The 21,502-nt window shown below is 43.2% G+C and overlaps 1 protein-coding gene across 1 annotated transcript; it reads left to right on the top strand.

Moving 5' to 3' along the window:
* The first annotated feature begins 606 nt into the window (after nucleotides 1–606).
* On the top strand, nucleotides 607–16,688 carry Srd5a3 (steroid 5 alpha-reductase 3). The gene is made up of 6 exons (XM_010640297.1): nucleotides 607–705; nucleotides 1,328–1,350; nucleotides 9,001–9,143; nucleotides 11,110–11,307; nucleotides 14,651–14,785; nucleotides 15,621–16,688. The coding sequence occupies exons 1-6, from the start codon at nucleotides 607–609 to the stop codon at nucleotides 15,878–15,880; spliced, it is 858 nt and encodes a 285-aa protein (XP_010638599.1). The 3' UTR covers nucleotides 15,881–16,688.
* The last annotated feature ends 4,814 nt before the right edge of the window (nucleotides 16,689–21,502 follow it).

Consider the following 21,502-nt stretch of genomic DNA (forward strand, 5'->3'; position numbering starts at 1 on the left):
TTTAAGTACCTAAAAGAGCTGCATTTCCATTATGAGTGACAGATAATCAATATTAAAACTGATGAGTCAAGAACTAGCACTGCCAGTACATGGCAGCAGAGGTCAGAAGTAGCTCAGGGAGCTAACTTTGCTTTTAGGACTGGAGCTAATGGGAAGGGGACTGCTGCTGAAGTACAATCATTAGCTACCTACGTTTCTGACTTTATTTAGGGGTTTTCAGGGCTTTTCTTCTTGTTATTTTGGGTGTATGGACACAGGGAGTCCTTTCGTACCCTAGGCCAGCCTTCAACTCTCTATCCTCCTGCCTCAGCCTCCCAAGTGCTGGCATTACAAGTGTGTGCACCACCCCGGGCTTTCCCTACTTTTTTTTATCATGCGCAATTACTCTGACGATTTCCCACTTTACATGGTCATATCGTACACATTCCCAACATGCTGATACCACTACTCATTTCTGTGTTTGGCCTGCCTTTTTTAATCCACACTCATCCGTTCGCAATCCTATGCATTTGTAGTCAGCTTTTTTCACTTTTTCGTCACCACAGACAGTTGTTCGTGCTTCTCATCTTCACACCCATCCCGCCAGTGACTCCGTGATATTCTAACATGCCAATGAGCCTCAACGTAGCTAAGTACAGCAAAGTGGGACGATTAGTGACGCTTCCGCCTCTTCCCGGAGAAAGGCCCTGTGGTGCCGAACTTCAGGTTCGCGGTCTTGCAGGCTTCCGCTCAATCGCCCCAGGAGCCCGCGTGTCCGCTTAGCCGGGTCGGGGCACCCGCTGCAGCCTAGTAATGCCTTTAATGGAAACATAATGAGTAGTAAGGTCAAGCAATAGATATACTCTAAATTATTCTCCTAATAAAGAAAAGACTTTCATTCTCTACTTTCTTTTAATTTCAACACTAAAGATTTTAACCACTAGACAAAAGATATGAGGCTATGTCTCTTTTATAAAATATCATTAAAAACCCTTAAAAAGAGTTTGAAATTGTCTCCTAATTGCAGTTATCTTCCAGCACTTTGAAGAGAGGGTTTCTTTGCTCGGAAGCTGTGCTCTCATACTATGCTGTCTGCTGTGTTTGTTTATTACCACTCTATTAAGGCCAGTCTTGGCAGGAGCTGACATCCTTCTGGCTGCTCAGAGCTGGACCTGAGCATGCTCGGTCTAAGGAGACAATCACTGGCCTGCAGGGCCTTCCACACATAGAGATGTGCTTCTACTCACAGCAAGAAAGGAGGTAGGAAATAACTCAGGGTGAGTCTTGCTAAACTGGAAAAATGAATTAGACATGCTTCTAAATAGACTTGGAAAGCGTAACTATGTAGCGCGCCTTTGATGTACCGAAGAGGTAACCGCGGTGTCCTGCTCCGCGCAGCCGGCAGGGGGCAGCAGGGGCGTCCGTGAGCCGGGGGAGCCCGCCACCAGCGCAGACGCGCTGCTCGGAGCTTCTCTTGGGAAGTAGCACACCCGATTTAGGCCTGGTCCCCGGGCGACAGATCGGCCTTCGTTGTCCCAACTCCCCTCCCCTGCGCGCTCTAGGTAGGGGCTCACGTCCGTCCGACCGGAGGTCCCCGGAACTCGTGGGGCCCGCGCTTGGTACCTCTGGTTCCCGCGCGCGCTTGCCTCCCCCGACCCCTCGTGGTCAGGACAAAGCCGGCGACTGTGGTGTGGCACGGACGCTCCGGACCCGCACCGCGGCGGTGGCTGAGGGTGGCGTGTTTTAGGCAGACCCTGTCCGTTTGGCTTTCACCCGACTTCAAGACCAAATTCAATGCAAGTCCTTGGGATCAAAAAGAATTAATTCAGAGATTGCGAGACCTGTTACAGGTTTTTTTCTACTTTGAATTCAGGACAGAGATTGAAAAACTCGGACTGGCGGATTGGGGGCTGCCAGACACTATGCCTCACCGTACAAGTAGAGCAGCGTCTTTCTGTCTTTGAGATGCACCCTAAATTGGCATTTAGAAATGAATCAGGGGCCAAGGATTTAGCTCAGTGACATAGCGCCTGACGCTCAAGGTCCTGAGTTCCATCCCCGGTACAAAAAAAAAAAAGTCGGAAGGAATGCGATAAGAGTTTTTGATGGATTAAACATATGAGTTTTCTTTAAAACATTCCGAGGGGTTTAAAGATTTAGCTCGTTGTTAGAGTGAGCCATGCAAGTGTGGGTTGAGTCCCCAGTAGTGGAAAAATCGTGGGTTTTTAAACACCCACAAGCAGGTCCTGGTTCCACAGACAGCAAAGGGACCAAATGTAAAGATTCCTCAATCTGGATAAAACCCTATTTTTTTCTTTTTAGTCAGGATTTTGGTGGTGGTGGTGGTCTGAGCTAGCCTTGAACTCAGGGCAGTCTCCTGCGTCAGCCTCCTGAGCATGGGGATTACAGGTGTGTGCCATCATGCAGTGGGCGAAACATCTGTCAGGTGCCAGCAATGAAGAGGACAGACTCATTCTGAGCAGTAAAGAATGAGGAGGTGCTGGGGAGAAAACATTTGTAAGACACTGGCCAGACCTCTTCCTTAAAGATTCTTTTTAAATAAAAAATCCCTGTCATTTTAATCAGATTGGATTGCAGGATGTTGTTTTCCATTTTATAAAAATGTATTTGCTAAATTTTGAAAAGGTTATTAGCGTCCCTGGATTCAAGAGTACACTTAAACTCATCCCTCACTTCTCTTTCTCCATCTGTTAGGACTGACGTATGTCATTGTGTGCCAGCCCAGAAGGAGCCTTGGGGCCTTTCTTCGTTCCTATAACAGTGGTATTCTTTAGACTTATTGTAATTTCCAATATGTTGTGAAATAATGTACACCTTTTTCTTCTCCCAGAATTCTGGAGTAAAGCCTTGAGAGCACTGAAGTGCTGTGGGGTGGTTATTACTCGTTTTCCCTAAATTTAAATATTTCTGAAGTACTGGAGAAGGTACAACAAATCCAGGTCAAGCATGAAACACACTTTTATTCAGACAGAAAAAAAAAAGAGCCCTTGCATCAAAATTGGAAATGTCTCCAAAAGATGAACAAAGTGTATTACTCTCCTTTCAAACTCTGTTCCCTTGTTCACATGAAAAGGGGAATACAGTTGGGTGGAAGTGAGACTGTAGCATCCTTTACACTTCTTTGTATTTTCTAGTGTCTTCACGGACCATGTGCTTATCATTCTTACAGTCAGAAAAAAACCACTAGGTCACTGACCAAGAAGCACATGAAAGAGCTCTTGGTAGTTTTAGCCTCAGTAACCACCGTTGACTAAGTGCCATTAGAGATGATGACTGTTACGTGTGGCAGTGCCTTTACTCATTTAATCCTCATGGTACACCTATGAGGAAAGTGTCACTGTCCTTCCCGTTCACAAATGTGCACACTCAGGTGCAGGAGAGGTCACTTGTCCTGTGGTGCAGGACTGGTAGGTAGTGTGGGTGGTACTTGAACCCTGCCTGCCAACATCAAGATTGTCCCAGACTCTTAACCTCTGCTATGATTCATGGGATGGTCTTACACTGTGCAAAGCTGAGTCATGTGTGAAAGAGCAAATGAAAATACTTATCCCTGAATGATGGCATTAGTAATAGTTTGGTTAGTCCATATTTGAAACTATTTGGTAATCTTAACCTACATGCTTAAATTAAATATTTTTCCTTCTGCAAATTTTAATAGAACTTTTTTTTAGCAGTGTTAGGGATGAAGCCCAGGGCCTCACACATGTTAGGCAAGTGCTGTACCACTGAGCTACATGCCTGGCCTTTAATACCATTCTCAAAGATGAAAGCAAGCCTATAATTTCAACACTTACAAAATAGGTGGTACCTAGGTAATTTTGTCTGTAATTGTTTTCCTAAAGAGGCAAGAATAAAACCTTAAATCTGTTTCCATTACCCCTGTCTTGTCAATTTTTTTTTTCTTTAAGGTGACAGTTCCTTTTCTTATTTTCCTTTGCTTCCTGGAGTTTTGATTTCCCAGAAAGGAAATAAATAGATGAGCTGGCACATAGGCCAGAGTGCTCTAGACTTCCATAAGAGTACTGGATACGGAAGGAAGCGCTTCTGCTCCTGAAATCTCAAAACGGTTCCAAGTATTATCAAAGCTCTGAACTGAATTGAGCCCTGGAGGCCAAGAGAGCTGTCCAGGCCTTCCCCCTGCAGTCCACCAGTGCTCACCAGCTGCAGAATCCCTGGGTAGAATGCAGGGCAAACTGGAATTGGAAACGAGGCATGTAATTATTTCACTAACCTCCAGCCAAAAAGTAGGTGTTTCCTTAATCATGAATGTAATCAACAGACACAGCAGAATTAGCAGTACTTGCAAATTTGTCACAGTTTAAGTCTTGTTAATTGATATGCAAGAAATATACCTACTATATCACAAACTTGATTTTTAGTAGTCTTACCTATATGTCAGTATAATTGGCTTCTTTTGTAATTCCTATTTTTATGCTTATAATAGCATTTTGAGAGGTCTATAGCCTCTGCCCCACTGGTAAAGGGGCGGAGAAATGATAAGAAGCCCCCGCTGTGGACTTCCATTTGTCCTGCTTGTTACCATATGGATCCCAAAGTCGGTGCCTGATCAGATGAGATCAGCGTTTGTCAGACTGGGCTTGTAAGTATTGTCTGGGGGACTTTGAGTTCTCTTACAAGCAAATACTGCTCATCTGGAGGAGCCCCTGAGTTTATATTTAATCCTCTTGGCTCCAGCTTATGCCCTTCACAGACCAAAGAGAAAAGGAGGAGAGGCTTAATATTGAATCATGAAAGACCAGCGAAGCCCAGGTGATCTCTGGGTACCCAGTGGAGTAAGAAAGGAGGAGGCCCTCTCTCCATCAGCATGTTTTAAATGAACCACAGAAAAGGGATTTGAGGTTTTAGGTTCAACAGTTTGTTGATTAACTTGAAAGAGTAACTTTCCGTGAGCTACTTAAGTTCTCCTTGATTCACTTTTTTTAACCAAGGTTTATAGACAACCACCAGATGTGAGGGACTTCAAGGAAGACAGAAAATATGCAAACATAGCTTGTCAAACCAGCAGGATAATGTCGGGCGGTAATCGAGGGCCAGCAGGATAATGTCAGGTGGTAATCATGCTTTGGAGGAGATCCTGCAGGGTTGTTTCATTGTGAGCAACCTGCAGGGTGAACACCTAGAAAGGATGGGAGGGGTGGAGTCAGAGCTGCTCAGCGGGTCCCTGCAAGCTGGGATGGAGTTGGGACTGGGCCTTCGTGGATGGAAAGCTGCTGAGGGCTTTCTGGGGAAGGCAGAGTATCTCATAGTGTGGTGTATGTTTTAAAAGGATGCTTCTGCCGTGGTTCCAGCAGGAGTCAGTGCTGCTGCCTTGGGCTAAAGTGGCATAACAGCCCTGCTGGGCTCATAAGCAGCAGTGACTTAAAAGCACTTAGCACAGGGCCTGGACCTGGTAGAACTCAGCTAATGTCATTTTTTAATCCTGTAACTCCTCTGACTGGGCCCGGGATGAGTTCTGAAATTCAGCAAATATATATTCAGTCAGATCCTGTCCCTAGGCTGAAAAACATTTGCTGTAAATGCCCAAGATGCTGCATGTCCTCTCCACCGCCTCACTGACTCTGTCTCCTTAGTTTGTCCTCCTGGGTCCGGTCCAGTTCAGGGGCCTCCCTGCTTGTTAGTCCTCTGTCCCTGCTGTACCTGACAAGCTCCCCCTGCTCCCTGCCACAGGGTGTGTGCCCTCACTTCCTGGGAGGCCACTGAGATGTTCCTTCCTCAAGCATCTTGTTTAAAATTATAATTCCACCATCCCTCGTATTCCTCCTGCCTCTTTTCCTGCTTTAGTTTTCTCAGTCACAGTTACCGCCTGCTGCCAGGCTGTAAGAATTGTGGGCACACATGCATGTGGGCTTCTGAGCCATGACTGACAGCAGGCTGCTGTATCCCCAGATCTCGAGGAGCCAGGACTCGTAGTAATCATGCTAACAGTTGTCAATCAGAAGATGTTCACACAGAGCACCATGTTTTCCTAAGAATCACTTTCTCTCTGCTCCCAAGGCTTGAAAAGCAGTGAGTGCTCCATAGCTGCGCTGGTGGTGCATCACTGTGATCCAAGCACTCTTGGAGGCTGAAGCAGGAGAATCTCAATGTCATGCTCAGCCAGGGCAAATTAATGACTTAGTGAGACCCTCTCCCAAAATTAAAAACTAAAAAAGGGTGTGGGGGTGTGGTTCAGTGTGAAGGCCGAGGTTTACTCCTCAGTAACACACACACACCCGAGTGCTCCCAGGAAGCATAATCCCAAAGGAGGAGGAAGAAGGCACATGTGTGAAACCCCAAGCAGTGAAGCTTTTAGATCTGCATTTTGAGGCCTGAACTAGATCTTTAAAATGCAGGCATATAAAAACTATATGGCTTTGAATAAAAAAAACCATGGCACAAGTACGGGGCAGCAAGATGTGGCTGAACGACTTACATAAAACTTTTTGGCTTTGATCAAATGCGGGGTCAGAGAAGCAGGTCCAGGTAGGCCCGGGCTGCCCAATTTGAGCTTGAGTCACTGGGGGTATGGCTGGGGCCAAATGTTGCCATTTAGTGTGTGACTTTGAGTAAGTAATTTAACCTCTCTGAGCCTTAGTTCTCTCATCTGCCACAAGAAGATAATACAAACACGGGATTGTGGTGGAGGTAGAATTCACAACTGTAGGATCCTCTGCACATCCCTTATGCCACAACCAGACTATTCTCTACCTAGTCAACAGAGACTTTTTTTATTTAAACTTAGTAAAATTATAAGCAAATTCTTTTCTAAATGCTTTATTTATTCTTACTGTGTTAAAATACACATGGCACAAAACCCCATTAACCCCTTCTGAGAGTACACTTCAGGGGCTTCAAGCTCGTTCCCAGTGTCATGCCTCCATCATTGCTGTCATCTCCAGAAGTTTCCCTCAGCCGGATGGATTTGTAAGGCATCTATTATTACCTCTTGTCACCCTGCTTAAGTAGCTCCCCATTAAAAGCCAAGGTCCTATAAAGCCCTGGGTCTCTGCCCCTTCTGCCGCACCTCCCGCCTCCCTCCCACCCAGCCACACTGGGTTCTTTACTGATCTTGAGCACACCCAGTGTACACCAGCTTGGTGCCCTCGCAGTATCCTTCCAAGTATCCCTTAACCACCCATCCAGAGCAGCCCTTCTGCGGTCTGCCTATGCTTCCACCGACTGGATGCTAGGTGTGGCCACCTTCTTATTCGCTGCCTGAGTCTCCATGGAAGGTAAATGACGTCAAGGCAGGGATCTGGTCAGCTCCCTACTGAGTTCCCAGCCCCTAGGATATTGCCGGCACCTTCCAAGTACTCCAAAAGCACTGGAGAGAAAGGGAAGGCAGTAAAGTGCTCAGGAGGGAAATCACTCCTCAGGAGCTCATCCTCCCCTCTCCTCCTGGACCTTCCATTGGCCATCAGGTGCATAGGCCATGTCTGGCTCAGTTCTGGGAAGTGTCTTAAGGAAGACCTGGGATGTGACAAGACCCCAGCCAGGGTGGCAACTTTGAAGAGAACTAGCCTCTTAAACTTATGGAAGAAAATGACCCTCTCCACCTGGTTTCAGAACTGTTGCATGGTATTGAAGTTTATCCTATCCCATGTGACCAGAGCTAGCACTGGAATTTGCTAGAAACAGTAGGGAGGATGAAGTGGGTTGCCATGAATGATCAGATGGGATCAGAGTTGTCAGCCTGGGCTTATGGGTGTGGTCTGGGGGGTTGTGAGTTCTCTTACAAGCAAATACTGCTCATCTGGGGAGCCCCTGAGCTTATATTTAATCCTCTTGGCTCCAGCTCATGCTCTTCACAGACCAAGGAGAAGAGGAGAGGCTTAATACTGATGCATGAAAGACCAGCGAAGGCCAGGTGATCTCTGGGTACCCAGTAGAGTCAGAAAGGTTTTGAATTGATTCACATAAAGGAAAAATGCAGACTAATCCAAAATGCTCCAGTATCCAAAATTTTTTGTGTGCTGACCTAATGCCCCCAATAGAAAAAATTCCACACTGGGCTTCATGTGATGGATCAGTCAAAACTCAAGTGCACTAAAAATATTGTATAAAGTTATCTTCAGCATATGTACAGAGTGCATATGACACATAAGTGAAGTGCTCAGATCCCATCCCCAAGATATCTATTAATTTATATGCAGATAATTCCAAATTCTGAAAAAAATACACAGTTTTGAAACACTTGATCCCAGGCATTTAGGGTGTGGAATACTCAACCAGTAGTAGGAAAAGTATAGGTAAGCAGACTTCCAGAGAACATGTGATGCTCTTGTTCATCATCAGATGATTTCATTTTAACCAGTCAGCATCATTAATATTAAATTAACCTGGCTAATTTCATTTTATTGGTTTTGTAGTTGTATTTAAATTTAGCTTGTAAATGTGTTCATTGCAAACTAGGCTTTATAGATGTATGAGAAAATATAAGGAATTCCTACCTATGGTTAATAATACTTTTATTATTGGAATGTTTGACATTATATTTAGGTCAGCAAAATGCAGAAAAACACAGCATAAACCCTTTAAGGTTTCTTCTCTCCCTGTGTGATTTGTGCAAATCTCGTGCAATAGTTGTGTGGCTACTACTGCAGTATTGGCTCAAGACTCCAAAACATTCACAGATTTTAGTTTATGTTAGCACAATCTAGGTTCTCTCTGCAAGACCCTATGAGCTTCATTTTTGGAACTTGAGCCCAGTTCTCTTACCAGAGATAAGAGATTGCCCCTTGACCCTCAGGCCAAGTTAATAAGATCCCTGGTGTTCTTGATAATCTCAGACAGGCCTCTCCCCGCCACACACAAGCTCACTGGTGTTGTCATTAGAAAGGAAATGTTAAAACATTTGAACACCTGCAGGATTCGAGTTATTTTTTAAAAGCTCTACTTTGAGTTGAGGCCCGGGAGTAGAGGATCTAAAACTAATGTTCCTGTGTCAGAGCTTAGCACCATTCTACCTTAGTGACTGCCTAACTCCTTTTCCTTTTGCAGGTATTTTTCTCATTTCTATATCATCTCTGTGCTGTGGAATGGCTTCCTACTTTGGTTCCTTACTCAGTCCGTGTTCCTGGGAGTGCCTCTGCCAAGCTGGCTTCACCTTCTGCTCAGAATTCTTGGGGCGGAGCAGTCCCCAGGTGAGACCCCCTGACCCCCTCCATCACTGAGCTTGTTCTCTGGCTGCCCTGTGCTGGCAGCTGAGCTCCCAGTCCTTACCTCTCTCAGGCACCACCCCACCCCCACCCCCACAGGGCCCCTGAAGTCTGGACAAATGAGGTTTGCTCTCCAAGGCCACAGTGTCCCCAAGCCCAGAGTTAGTTAGCACTCCAATCCTGACTCCCCAAGCACAGAGCAGTGGCCAGGACTGGCTGTTCTCCCCCAGATAATTTTAGTACAATACTGCTGATAAATTTATGGAGAAGTCAGTACACATGAGGAGGAAGCTTTTGGGATCCTTCAGGTTTACCTTACAACATTTAACATTTATACAGTTCAGCCAAAATCATGTCTCAGAACTCACAGAAATTTGATTATGCATTAGTTTTTAGTAAACATGAAAAGGTTTGTGATGCTATAAATTTTGGTTATATACTATTACCTGGTCCAGACTTCTACAAAATGGTCTTTAAATATACCACAGCAGCAGATAAGGGATACACAGAACAGTTGTTAATGAAAGAACAGGAGCAGATGTGGTGGGGCACATCTGTGGCCCCAGCTACTCAGGAGGCTGAGGCAGGAGAGTAACTTGAACCTAGGAATTCAGGACCAGCCCTGAAAACAAAGCAAGACCTCATCTCAAATAAATAAGCAAATAAAAATTGAAAGTGAAAGCCATGCTGTGGCCTCAGTTAAAGTCAGGCACAATTAGAAACAAATTGTTCTCTGTCTTTGTCTCTATCTTTTGTTCTAGCAGCCAAACTGTACAGCAAACTTGCTGGAAAAAAAAAAATGAAAGGAGAGAATCTTAGAGAAATCCTACATATGAAACTATCAGGGAGGGCTGGATATGGGGTGTGATGGGGGAATGATTGTTATGTGCTTGTACAAATCTGCCAAAATGAATCCCATTAATCTGCAGAGAGAGGGAGAATGGACAAACCCTTGCACATTCTGCTGGGAAGGAGGTGTCACAGCAAATCACCCCTCGCTCATTGAAACATCGGCACTTGAACTTTTTGCTGGGGAGAGTTTGCTTTAATCTGTTCCTAAAGAGTTAATGACTTGGTTTAATTTATTGAATATATAAAAAGAGCAAAGCTAATCTGAATTGATAGAAATCAGGACAGGGGTAGATAGCCTTGTGGTGGGTAATCAGGGAGTGGTGCTTGGGCAGGAACATTGCTTCTTGATCTGGATGTTGGTTTGTTGGGTGGGATGCACTGCCATAGCCTTATGACTTATGTGTTACTCATTTTTAAAAAAGAAAAACTAGGTTTTATGTTCTTTTAAAAATAAGCTACTTTCAGACTTCTTTGTGGACCAAGGGATGAGAGACTGGCAAGAGGGTAGATTTCAGGGCTATCACCCTGAAAGCTTTTGTTGTTCTTTTGGCGTTTCTTGGGCTTGAACCCAGGGCCTCATGCAGGCTAGTCAAGTGCTGTACCACTGAGCTATACCGCAAGCCCTTCTCTTTTTTGTTTCAGTATGGAAAGAAGTGTATAACTGTATTTTTATTCCTGCCTCTACCTCTGTGGGTACATGGGCATTCTGCCTGGTAGGATTGTTCTGAGGCCAGCTGGGAACTCTTCCTATTTGCATCCAGTGATACCAGGAGCCAGATACTCACAGACCCTGGGTTCTGAGCACATCCCCCTTCTCAGTGACAAACTGGATGGCTTTCACATGGTGTAGCAGAGTCGAGATGGCTGTTTGCCCTGCTCTGTTATTAATGAACTGCATAACCTTGAGCCAAACTTCATGGCTTCAACTGACCCATGTCCTCACTACTAAAAAGAGGAAGGTGCTAGCTAGACTAGATGATTTTTAAGCCCTTTCACAACTCTTAATCATTCTTAATGCTTTGTTTAATATTAGGAAAAAACCAAACTTTGGTTTAACCCCAGAAGAGAAATGCTGAACATGTGGCCTTCTGATTTATAGGTGGTGAGCTGGCACTATCTGTCTTCTTGGTACTCCTGTCCCTGTGGCTTCACAGCTGGCGGAGACTCTTCGAGTGCTTCTATGTCAGTGTCTTCTCCGATGCTGTGATCCACGTCGTGCAGTATTGTTTTGGCCTCATCTATTATGTCCTTGTTGGTCTGACTGTGCTGAGCCAAGTGCCAATGGATGGCAGGAATGGTGAGTAGCCCCTGCCTCGGCTCTAGGCACAGGCTGTACGAGGCACTCCCAAGGCCATGGCTCCACACAGCATTGAGGAGTCCAGAATTTAGAGTTGACCCAACATGAAAGCTTCTTGGACTCCAGTAATCAATGCAAAAAACTCAACATGCCCAAGGCGTATCAACTGTAATTGCTAAAGCCTTAAAGGAGCCAACATAAGCAGCTATGCCTTCCGTGAAGACAGCAAAGTGTGCAACATTCACAAGGCTCGGCTTAAGGATGACAAAATAGGGTATGAGGTTCCCTGAAGGGACTGAACCTAGCACAGCCACATGGGCCTAGTCTGTGGCAAGGGAGGGAGTGTGGCCAAGTGCAAAACAGGAAGCAGGAGAGTGGCCAAGAGCAGGTGAAAGTGCCGGCAAAGGAAATGGCCTTGGGGAAGCCTCAGCCTCCTGGGGTGCAGGGTTAAACCCTGGAAGAGGAGAGGAGAGGAGCGGTGCTCCTGCTGAGTAGTCCAGATTGGAAGAGAGAGCAGAACCATTTCACCGGGAAGAGGACAGAGGCCTTAATGTTCCAAAGCTCTCTCTAGCAAGGAAGAGGGAAGCCAAGCTCTGTTTCTGCGAAGTAAAAGTGGTTTGTTGCTTTATTTAGGGGCATTGGAGGTCTACCTAAGTGAGTGTCATTTTTATAAAAACAGTGTATATGTATTATAAAGAATTCAGATCATTTTCGGTGATTAAGTTTTTAGTGCTGAGGTTAACTTGACCTTGGGATTCTTCAGTCCAGACACTGTAGATCTTTCCTGACCATTTTCTCTGAGCCCTGGGCTTCATGTTTCCTAATGCTGCCACATGAATCCTTGTAAATGAGATTGAGATCTAGTAGTCCCAACACTCATTGAGTGAGCCTCCCTCCCCTTCAGGTCTGATTTTGGCATGAGAAATGAGTGCTCCTTAGGGTCCTTTCTCCACTAAATACAGCCTCTTTGGTTAGAGGAAAGTTTTTGGGGATTTGGGGCGGATTTTTTTTCAGTGGTGGTGGTGGTACTGGAACTTGAGCCCCAGGGCCTCAAAAATGCTAGGCAAACTCTGCCACTGAGCTATAAACCCAATCCGTACAGGAAAGATTTTATAGTAGGGATTATTGCTCAATTCATGAATTACTTGTTGGCCACAGCCACTCAGCCAGCATCTCTCCATCTAATTCCTCTGCACTTACTCGAGTTAGTTTTTCCTCCCTGGGTTTTCAGCTGTGGCATTCACACATTCCATCAATACTGAGACAGGAGCTATCATTCCTGGCTTCTCACCCAAGGAACTCTCTAGAGCTCTTTGGTAACCTGCTAGCTTTCAGTCTGTCAGCTTCTGTTGGCACTGCATATCCCTTTAAGAGTTCCCTGGATCCTACTTTCTGCCTTCCCTCTCTCATAAAAAAGTCAAAGAGAGGCAGCCACAGAAAGTACTTTCTAAACACTCCTTTCTGGATCTGTTTTCTATTTTATGTCAAAAGGTCATCTGGGGTCATTGGGATGATTTAGGGAGAGCTAGTTTCAGTAATTCTTTGAGAGAGGACTCATTGGGGGATTTGCAAGCTGCAGTGTCTAATAGAAATAACATGGGCTTGGGGTTCCACGCGGCCTGCATCTGCCTTACCAAATCTCTCTGACCTAAGAGTTTCTGTCATAAATAGGAGCACAGGCTTACTCCTTAGGATCCATATGAAAGTGAAAAGAAGGTCTGTAAACCAGAACAAAAGCTTCCTAAGATCTAGGATGTTGCCTGACTTGCTGCTTTATTCTTTGTGCCTACAGCAGAGCTAGGCTTAGAGGCACTCGATAATTAGTAAATAACTATGATTATGCATATTATCCCTTCCCTGCATTGTAATTCTGTCCTTAGTCTTATAAATTCTTGTTCCCTCATAGGTGATGCCTCTGTTATAGAGTGGGGGATTTGATACTTAGTGATGTAAACTCCTGGATGCTCACTTTAACTTTCAGTCCTATAGTGACTTGCATTTGAAGCCTATCAGATTTAAAACTATATTTTTCATATTTTGCTTATTTTTATTGACATGGTGGACTTTGGTGGGCTCTTACTAGTAATTCGCTATCTGCACTGACTCCCACCTGGTAAAGGTTCCTAGGAAGCAGGACGACCCTTGGTTCTCAAGTTTTACCTTTCAGGAGTTCCTTCTTGGTTCCAGCATCCCAGGCTCTTTTCTATTATCAATGGATAATTTTATCTCTTCAGTAAAGATGGGCTAGGCCAACTGCATCCTGCTGGTCATAGGGAGGCCATCTATGGCTTTTCTGATGCCATTTGCATGCTTTTCATGTCCTCCTGTGGGCTGCCTTCTTCCTTCCTTCCTGGGAGCCAGAGGAGGAGGAAGAAAGTAATACAGGAAATGCTCTGCCAGAATAGGATCTCTCTAATACAGAAAGAGAAACTGTTGTTTGTCTTGTGGTTTGTATTTTCTGTGCTTCTCTCTGACTTTACCTGTGAGGACTTTGCACTGGCCAGCACCAGACAACTCTGCATTTTGCATCAGGATCTCCTTACCTGGGCTCAGAATGGTAGCTCAGAGAGAAATTTCTTCAGAAAGTGTTCTCCTGACATTTAAACATAAGGAGACTTAAAATGGGGCTTAGCAGTGGAAACACAAGGCAGTCTCATCACACACAAGAGCAGATCACCTGAAATGGTGCTGAGCATTTGAAGAAGATGGTGCCTAAAGTATTTGAAGGAGGAACAAGAGGATGTCAACATGGACTTCTCTGCTGCCAGTCAGTGAAGCTGTGCTTGTCTGAGGAACATACCTCCCCAGCCTAGTGGAAATGTGTCTTAGTTACTTTTCTCAGTGCTAAGACAATATACCTGACACCCAAAGTTAAAGGAGGAAAGGTTTTTTTGTGTTTTTTATTTCAGCGCACAGTTCTTAGAGGTTTCAGTCCATACTCAGCTGGCTCCAAGGCAAGGTGGCAGAGCAGACAGGCATTTCAGAAGAGACACAGTCTATGGCAGCCAGAAGGTACTAAAGCAAGTGAGGGATAAGACAAGCCCCTTTTTGCCCCTTATATTGTAGCCAGACTCCTGATATTAAGGCGATGCCAAACTACTCAGTGAACTGTTTTAGTAATCACCCACCTTTAATCCCAGCATCGCACTATGAATCAATCACACATTTTAGATCCATTCACCTCTGAAAAAGCCCCACCTATGGCTGCATAAGGCTTGCAGGGGTGCGTACATCTAGATACAAACCATAACAAAATTACACCAGGGTAGTATAATTGTTTTTAATTCCCCAAGCCTCTGAAATTTTGCAAACCTGGCTAATAAGATAATTCTTATTTCCATAGTGTATGTAACAGGGAAAAATCTGTTCATGCAAGCACGGTGGTTCCATATCCTTGGGATGATGATGTTCATCTGGTCATCTGTCCACCAGTATAGATGCCACGTCATTCTCGGCAAGCTCAGGAGAAATAAGGCAGGTGAGATCTCTTGTATAGGCTCTGCATGCAGTTGGTAAGCCTCAGAAGTTAGTTTTCTGCTTTCCTTTATTTCCTTCCTGCCCTAGTTAGTTAACTAATCTATGTCAGATACTCGTTTTTGACAAGACACTTCTCCACAGCCAAATCTTCCCATCTATAAAATAAGAGCCGTCCTCTGATAGTCTCTGGCCCTAACCAGCCCTGACAGCTGTGAGTCCATGCTGTGCCCACATTCGGGGATTGCACTGTGTAAGTGTGTTGATCCACGTATGAGAGCTCATATTACTGCAGAGTTAGTATCCCAGCCAAGCAAACCAGCTTGACCTTCTAGTTAGCTTGTTATGGACTTATCACAGGTAGTTTCCACTCAGCTATTTGAAATTCTAAAAATTAAAATGTATTATTTAATATTTATCCAGTGCCTGTTATGTGTGAAGTCTTGTAAATGCTACCGCTTCACATGAGATGAGTACAGTGTAACCCTCATTTTACAGATGAGAAAAATGAGGCACTTAGCTGAAGTTACATAGCTAGTAAGTGGGAGAACCAACATTTGAACTCGGGTGTTCTGACTCCAGTCTGAGCTCTCAGAGGCTGGTATAGAAGGTTGCTGGGGGGACTGGCAGTCCTTTGTGCTCCTGAACAGTGACTGTGTAACCTCAGCATGTGACTTTCTGATACACAGTAGGTTGTCAGGGGAAGTGTGACAGGATGGTGGTTTGCACACAGCTGTGTGAAACTCTCCTTTAAATAAGCAAGATGATGTAAGGGGTAAAGTGGTAAAACTTTGTTTCAAGACTTCAAATACTCACAAAGGCATCTTTTAACATTTCAGGAGTGGTCATTCACTGCAACCACAGGATCCCCTTTGGAGACTGGTTTGAATATGTTTCTTCCCCTAACTACTTAGCAGAGCTGATGATCTATATCTCCATGGCTGTCACCTTTGGGTTTCACAACTTAACTTGGTGGCTAGTGGTGACATATGTCTTCTTCAGCCAGGCCCTTTCAGCTTTCCTCAGCCACAGATTCTACCAAAGCAAATTCGTCTCCTACCCAAAGCACAGAAAAGCTTTCCTCCCTTTTTTGTTTTAAGATAACCTCAGTCATAAAGAATGCCAGCTAGATGACATTGTGAAGTCTGGAAACCAAAGTGCTGTTTCTGCAGAACTGGTTGAAATTCTCTGTCCTACTTTTACATCAAAAAGAATTCATCACATAAGCAAAACGGTGCCCCTCAAGAAGATGACTCTTCAGAATGTCTTCCAAGAAGAAATGCATCTGGCAGACCTGTGGTTACCTGTCTGCTTTCTGCAATGCCTTATAAAGCCAACAAAGTGACCAAAAGTAGGCAGGACTTCTCCAGGCTGCCTCACAAGCACGCTGACCGAGAGTACAAGCAGCCTCTCCCACATATATGCACCACAGAAGAGACAAGATAACTGGATTGCTTGTAAGGGAGCAGTGAGCTGGACTACATAATGAGTGGTCTGGTAGGTGCTCAATATTCATTACATTTCCATAAAATTGAATTAGCCTTGGAAAGTAACATAAATCTGTAACTTTACACCAGTGGGATCAGGAAAAACAGGGTTTTGTTGGAGTTAGTTTATACTTTTCCATATTACCACAAAGATTTCCAGTAATGTAACAATTAAAAGCCATTTCCTCTCATCTTCCCCACAAGTCATAGTCTAATGAGAAATTCTGAAACTTCCTTAATTTTCTGTTGACATCCCGTTCAAGAGACCACTTCGAAAGTGAAAGCTTCACAAAATAAAATATTATTATACTTATGTATAAAAAGCCTCTTTCAGTGCTCTGGACCAGTAGTGAAGCCTCATTCATCAGTTATCATTCAAACTGAAGTAATGTCTGTCTGAGAGCATTTCACATAGCAGAATGAAACTGAGGATAAAGAGCTAAGAATAAAGTTTACACTTAAAATAGCTTAGTTAAGGAACATACCCACGAATACATCCAAGGGAAATAAATGCACAGTATGAAAGAAAAACTAAAACTTGAAAAATATAGCCTGAGCAACAGTAAAAGCTGCACATTTTCTGCCCTGTTGGCTGAGGTGTCAGCTGACTCCTTTTATACAGATGTCATTACCTACTAAGTAGTGAAGTTTTGCATCTATACCTTGCTATGGGCAAAAGAACCTCATTATTAACCAGACATGTCAAATGCAGTCTGAGGTTGTGTTCCCCACCTCCATCCCTGGAATTGAGAGTGAGTGCTGAGTGGAGATTCATGTGTTTATATGTATGATTTTTTTTTTCAGTCCTGGGGATGGAATCCAGGGCCTCATGCATGCTAGACAAGCATTCTACCGATGAGCTACACCCCTAGCCCTTTGAATCTAACTTTAAATGCACGCATAACAAAACATCCAGCACTCAGAAGGCTGAGGCAGGAGGATCACTATGAGTTTGAGACCAACCTGGGCAACATAGTGAGTTCCAGGTCAGTCTCAACTACATAGTGAGACCCTGTCTCAAAAAAAAAAAAAAATCCTGAAGTTCTTACATTAATTCTAATGTAGCATATTTTCCCATCAGTTAAATACAACTCAAGAGTATTCCATTGTTTGGTCTGTTCAAATAAAAAAAATATACTCATTTTATTTATTTGTCATCCTCAGGACCAGAACTCAGGAACAAAATTATTTCTACGTTGCAAGTGTAAAGCGTTTTGCAATTTGGTGTTAATTTTCACACAAATGATATGTGTAATTTTAAGTAAATTGTTTAGGAGGAATCAGTGTGCTACTTTAAATCTTGGTTAGACTAAGTATTTGGCTAATGTTCTGGATCTTATATTTTGAAGTAAAAGAACGAGTATCCTTGTTGTAGTTTTGATTTTTTAAAAATGTCCCCCCAAAGACTCATGCATTTAGAGGTAGAGCTTTGAGAAAGTGATTAGATCATGGGGCCATTAATCTTATCAATGGATTAATCCATTTAGAACTGAAGGAACTGTTAGGTGGTAGGGCCTGGTTGGAACACACAAGTCACTAGGGGAGTGACCTGGAAGGGTTGTTCTTGTTTTAGACCCAGTCCCCTCTGACTAGCTATTTCACTCTCCCTCTGCTTCCTGGTGGCCATGAAATGAACAGCTTTCCCGTTCCATGCTATTCTGCCATGTTTCTGCCTTAAAGCCAACAGGCCATAAATTGAAACTGTGAGCCAAAATAAACATTTTCTCCTTTAAGTTGTGTATGTCACACATTTTATCACAGCAGTAAAAAGGTAACATACAGTCTCCCACGAAGGACCCTATGGAATGATGGAAAAGCTTTCCAGTTTCCCTTTTCTAGTCCCAGTTTCCTTACTGTTCCTTGCACATTAATCCCAATCTCTTCCCCAAACATTGCCTTTCTAGGTGAAAAGGAAAGTAGTGAAGTCTTCAGAGGAGATCAGGATGAAGCTGCATGGTCTTGCCTGAAAGGTTCACTGATGCAGCATAACTGGAAACTGTGCTGTGCTTCTTGGAAGGCAGCACCAGCACTGGTCTGTGCTCATGAAAATATCCCCTGTGCCTAAAGGAAAAGCACCATAGAGACTTGGAAATCTTTCACAAAGATGATCCAGAAATAGCTTAGATTCCTGACTTTCCTATTGGCACTGTGGAATAGCCTTCACCTCACTCTCAGCTACCATCAGTTTAGGGAAATGAATCTAAACTACCTCAACAGTATTTTCTGGGGTCACCACTGAGTAAAACACGGTGTTGAAATAGACTCTGTTTCTATTCAGTCCCCAAGTTATAACTCATCCTGCACTCTTAATATTGGCATACAGTGAGCACGGGTCATTTCATTTCCACATGGCTGTGTTCTGTATTATATTTTTAATTCAATGAGTGGTTATTGCTAGAATTCCTACCCCAAAAAAAGCCTTTGCAGATATTTTTGTATGCAGCTTAATGGGTACTCAGTTTAAGGGAACTAAACATTTATAGAACCGAATGCCCCTGGAGACTCAAAAACCATTAATGGCTCTTGTATCTGAAAATGAACTGATATATTAAAGACTTTAAAGGAGTAAAAGAGCAAGTTAGGATTTTTATTTTTATTCCTTTAACATATCTAAGCAGTTTTTGCCATTTCTTTTGCATTGCTTATCACAAAAAAACTGGTTTTTATAAGTTTCTTAGTTTAGCCTAACCTATGATTTTTCTGATAAATGGGCAAAAAAGAGTGGGGGTGACAGTAATCTATAAATAATGCATGAGACATAGTTCATTTTTCTCAAATAGCAAAAGCCATGTGCTGGTTTGGAGGAAAATTGAATAATCTACATGAATTACTGTATTATAAAGAGCTACTGTATGCATATAATTGGGAAAATATAATACTGGATTTCTTCAAAAAGACTGAACACAAGCAAGACCTGATTTCATGCAGTTGTGTCATTTAGAGGGGCTGCAAGAATAAACTAGGAAGAGGAAGAAGTAAGACCACACACACACACACACACACACACACACACACACACACACACACAGAAAGGGGGGAGCTTAATGGTTAGTAGGCAAGTGGTCCCCAGACAATAAAATGTTCAAATTTTCTAGCTTCAAATAAAGATGCTATTTTGCTCGCTTTCTGACTACCAATACTGTCTGTCCTGCTCATTCCAGTACTAAAGCTCCAACAACTTTTCAACCCCACTGGGACCTCCAATCTATGAGTCTCACCACATTTTCATTGGCCCTTACCACTCCTAAATCGTCTCACCTCATCTTTCCTGGCATAAGTTCCAAGAAAACCATAATTGGTCGTTGGTACTCAACTCTTGCCTCCTACTCCATGGGCAGAGCTACAGCCCTGGTAGGATTTGGCTCTCCCTCTGTCGTCTCTGGGGCTGTGATTACAGAGGTAGCTCAGTGGGCACCTCAGCTGTCAGACTCTCTGCAATTAAGGCGTTACAAGGGCTGTGAGCTTATCTGTAAGCCCAGCTACAGAGGGGCTCAGGGAGGCCCTGTCTGCAAATTCACCCACCTAGCTGGTAGCAGACCTCAGTTCTTAATGGGCTACTGAACTAGGAACCTTAGTTCCTCATTGGCTAAGGGCCTTCCCAGTTCCCTGCCACCTGGGCCTTTCCACTGAGCCTCTCACAATGTGGTACCAGCTTCCATCAGACAGAACAACCCAGGATGTCCAACAAGGGAAGATGGGAGGCACAGTCCCTTTGCAATCTAATCTTTAAAATCCTGTCACTTCTGTCATAGTAAAAGGGGAAAAACCCTGGTTGTGTTAGAGGGCAGTGATTAGTCTTTAACTCAAAGACTATGTCTTTAATATTTGTTCCTCCCATAAACTTAGAAAAAAAATCAGCACTTAGAGATTTCTTGCTTCCAGACCTGTAGACCTATTTATTACCCTATGATCTGCTATTAACTGCATAGTCAAGTCTGACTATGACTTTTTTTCGACATGTAGATTGTATAAATTTTTTGAGATTTAAAAAAAGTCCACATTAGAGGAATCATGTACACAAGTAAATGGGAAGGAATTTCACTCATTCATCTATAATGTCATCCCTCCTTTGAATCTCCCCTAATGAAATACAAGTAAATAGTGCAAAATGTGGCCCATAGTAAAGGATTTAAAGGATGGTTTCAGCTTATCAGGATTAATCAGTATTCCATCTCTTCTTCCCACCTAATTGTTATAGCCAAAGTATGATTTCCTTCTTTCCCATCTGAAATCGCCTGTAAGGTCAGCAGCCACGCCACCCTGCCATGCCCGATCTTGTCTGAAATTGTTTCTTTTCATGATTTTACTTTTCAAGACATGGAAACAAACTATAGATTTCAGAATAATCATGCAAATGGGAATTAAAGCAATTGAGAAGGACAGGCAAAGAAAGAGAAATGAATTATTCCTTTTCATACTCTAGTCTACAATTCTGAGAACAGAGTCATGATTTTTTTCATTAATTTTATTGGTACCTTTTAGGTGTATATAATATGCTGACATTCATTATGTACCTTTACATGATGTATATTGCTTCTTATTTTTTCCCCATTACCTTGCCCTCCTTTCAACCCTGTAATCCCTCCCTATTTACAAAGACTTGTTTCCATTTTTTTTACTTTTCTCATATTTTTTCTTTTCCCTTCTTTCTTTTCCCCTTCCCCTCCCAACTCCCCTTCCCCTTTGCACCTTTTCTTCCTATTTCACACTATCATATATTTTGATCTTTACACTTTCAATTTATTGGTATTTATACATGTCCTATTTATTTCACTTAAGAGTACTGCCTCAGTGTGCATCCTTTTAGCTATAAATGTCTCTAGTTTCTCATTCTTTTTTGTTTGTAATTTTGATACCAGGGATCCAACTCAGGACTTTGCACCTGCTAGGCAGGTGCAGTGCCACTGAGCTAAATCCTCTGCCCTCTAATGTCTCTTTATGGCTAAATAGTACTCCATTTTAGATGCAGGGATGGTTCAACATATGTAAATCAATAAATGTAATACAGTATATTAATAGAGCCAAGAACAAAAACCATATGATCATCTCAATAGATGCAGAAAAAGCATTTGACAAAATTCAACATACATTCATGATAAAAACCCTACAGAAAATTGCAATAGATGGTCTCTATCTCAACCTGATTAAAGCCATCAAAGAAAAACCAATAGCCAATATCATGCTAAATGGCCAAAAACTGAAAACCTTCACACTAAAATCAGAACAAGACAGGG

Source organism: Fukomys damarensis, unplaced genomic scaffold (assembly GCF_012274545.1).
Source record: "Fukomys damarensis isolate Sample0158 unplaced genomic scaffold, DMR_v1.0_HiC HiC_scaffold_35, whole genome shotgun sequence".
NCBI lineage: Eukaryota > Metazoa > Chordata > Mammalia > Rodentia > Bathyergidae > Fukomys > Fukomys damarensis.

What these genes read in the sequence shown, in the direction of transcription:
- Srd5a3 (XM_010640297.1), top strand. Translation starts at nt 607, where the DNA reads ATGCCAATGAGCCTCAACGTAGCTAAGTACAGCAAAGTGGGACGATTA. An exon ending in GCCAATGGATGGCAGGAATG is followed by an intron (nt 11,308 to 14,650) that starts GTGAGTAGCCCC and finishes TTATTTCCATAG; the next exon opens with TGTATGTAACAGGGAAAAAT. An exon ending in GCTCAGGAGAAATAAGGCAG is followed by an intron (nt 14,786 to 15,620) that starts GTGAGATCTCTT and finishes TTAACATTTCAG; the next exon opens with GAGTGGTCATTCACTGCAAC.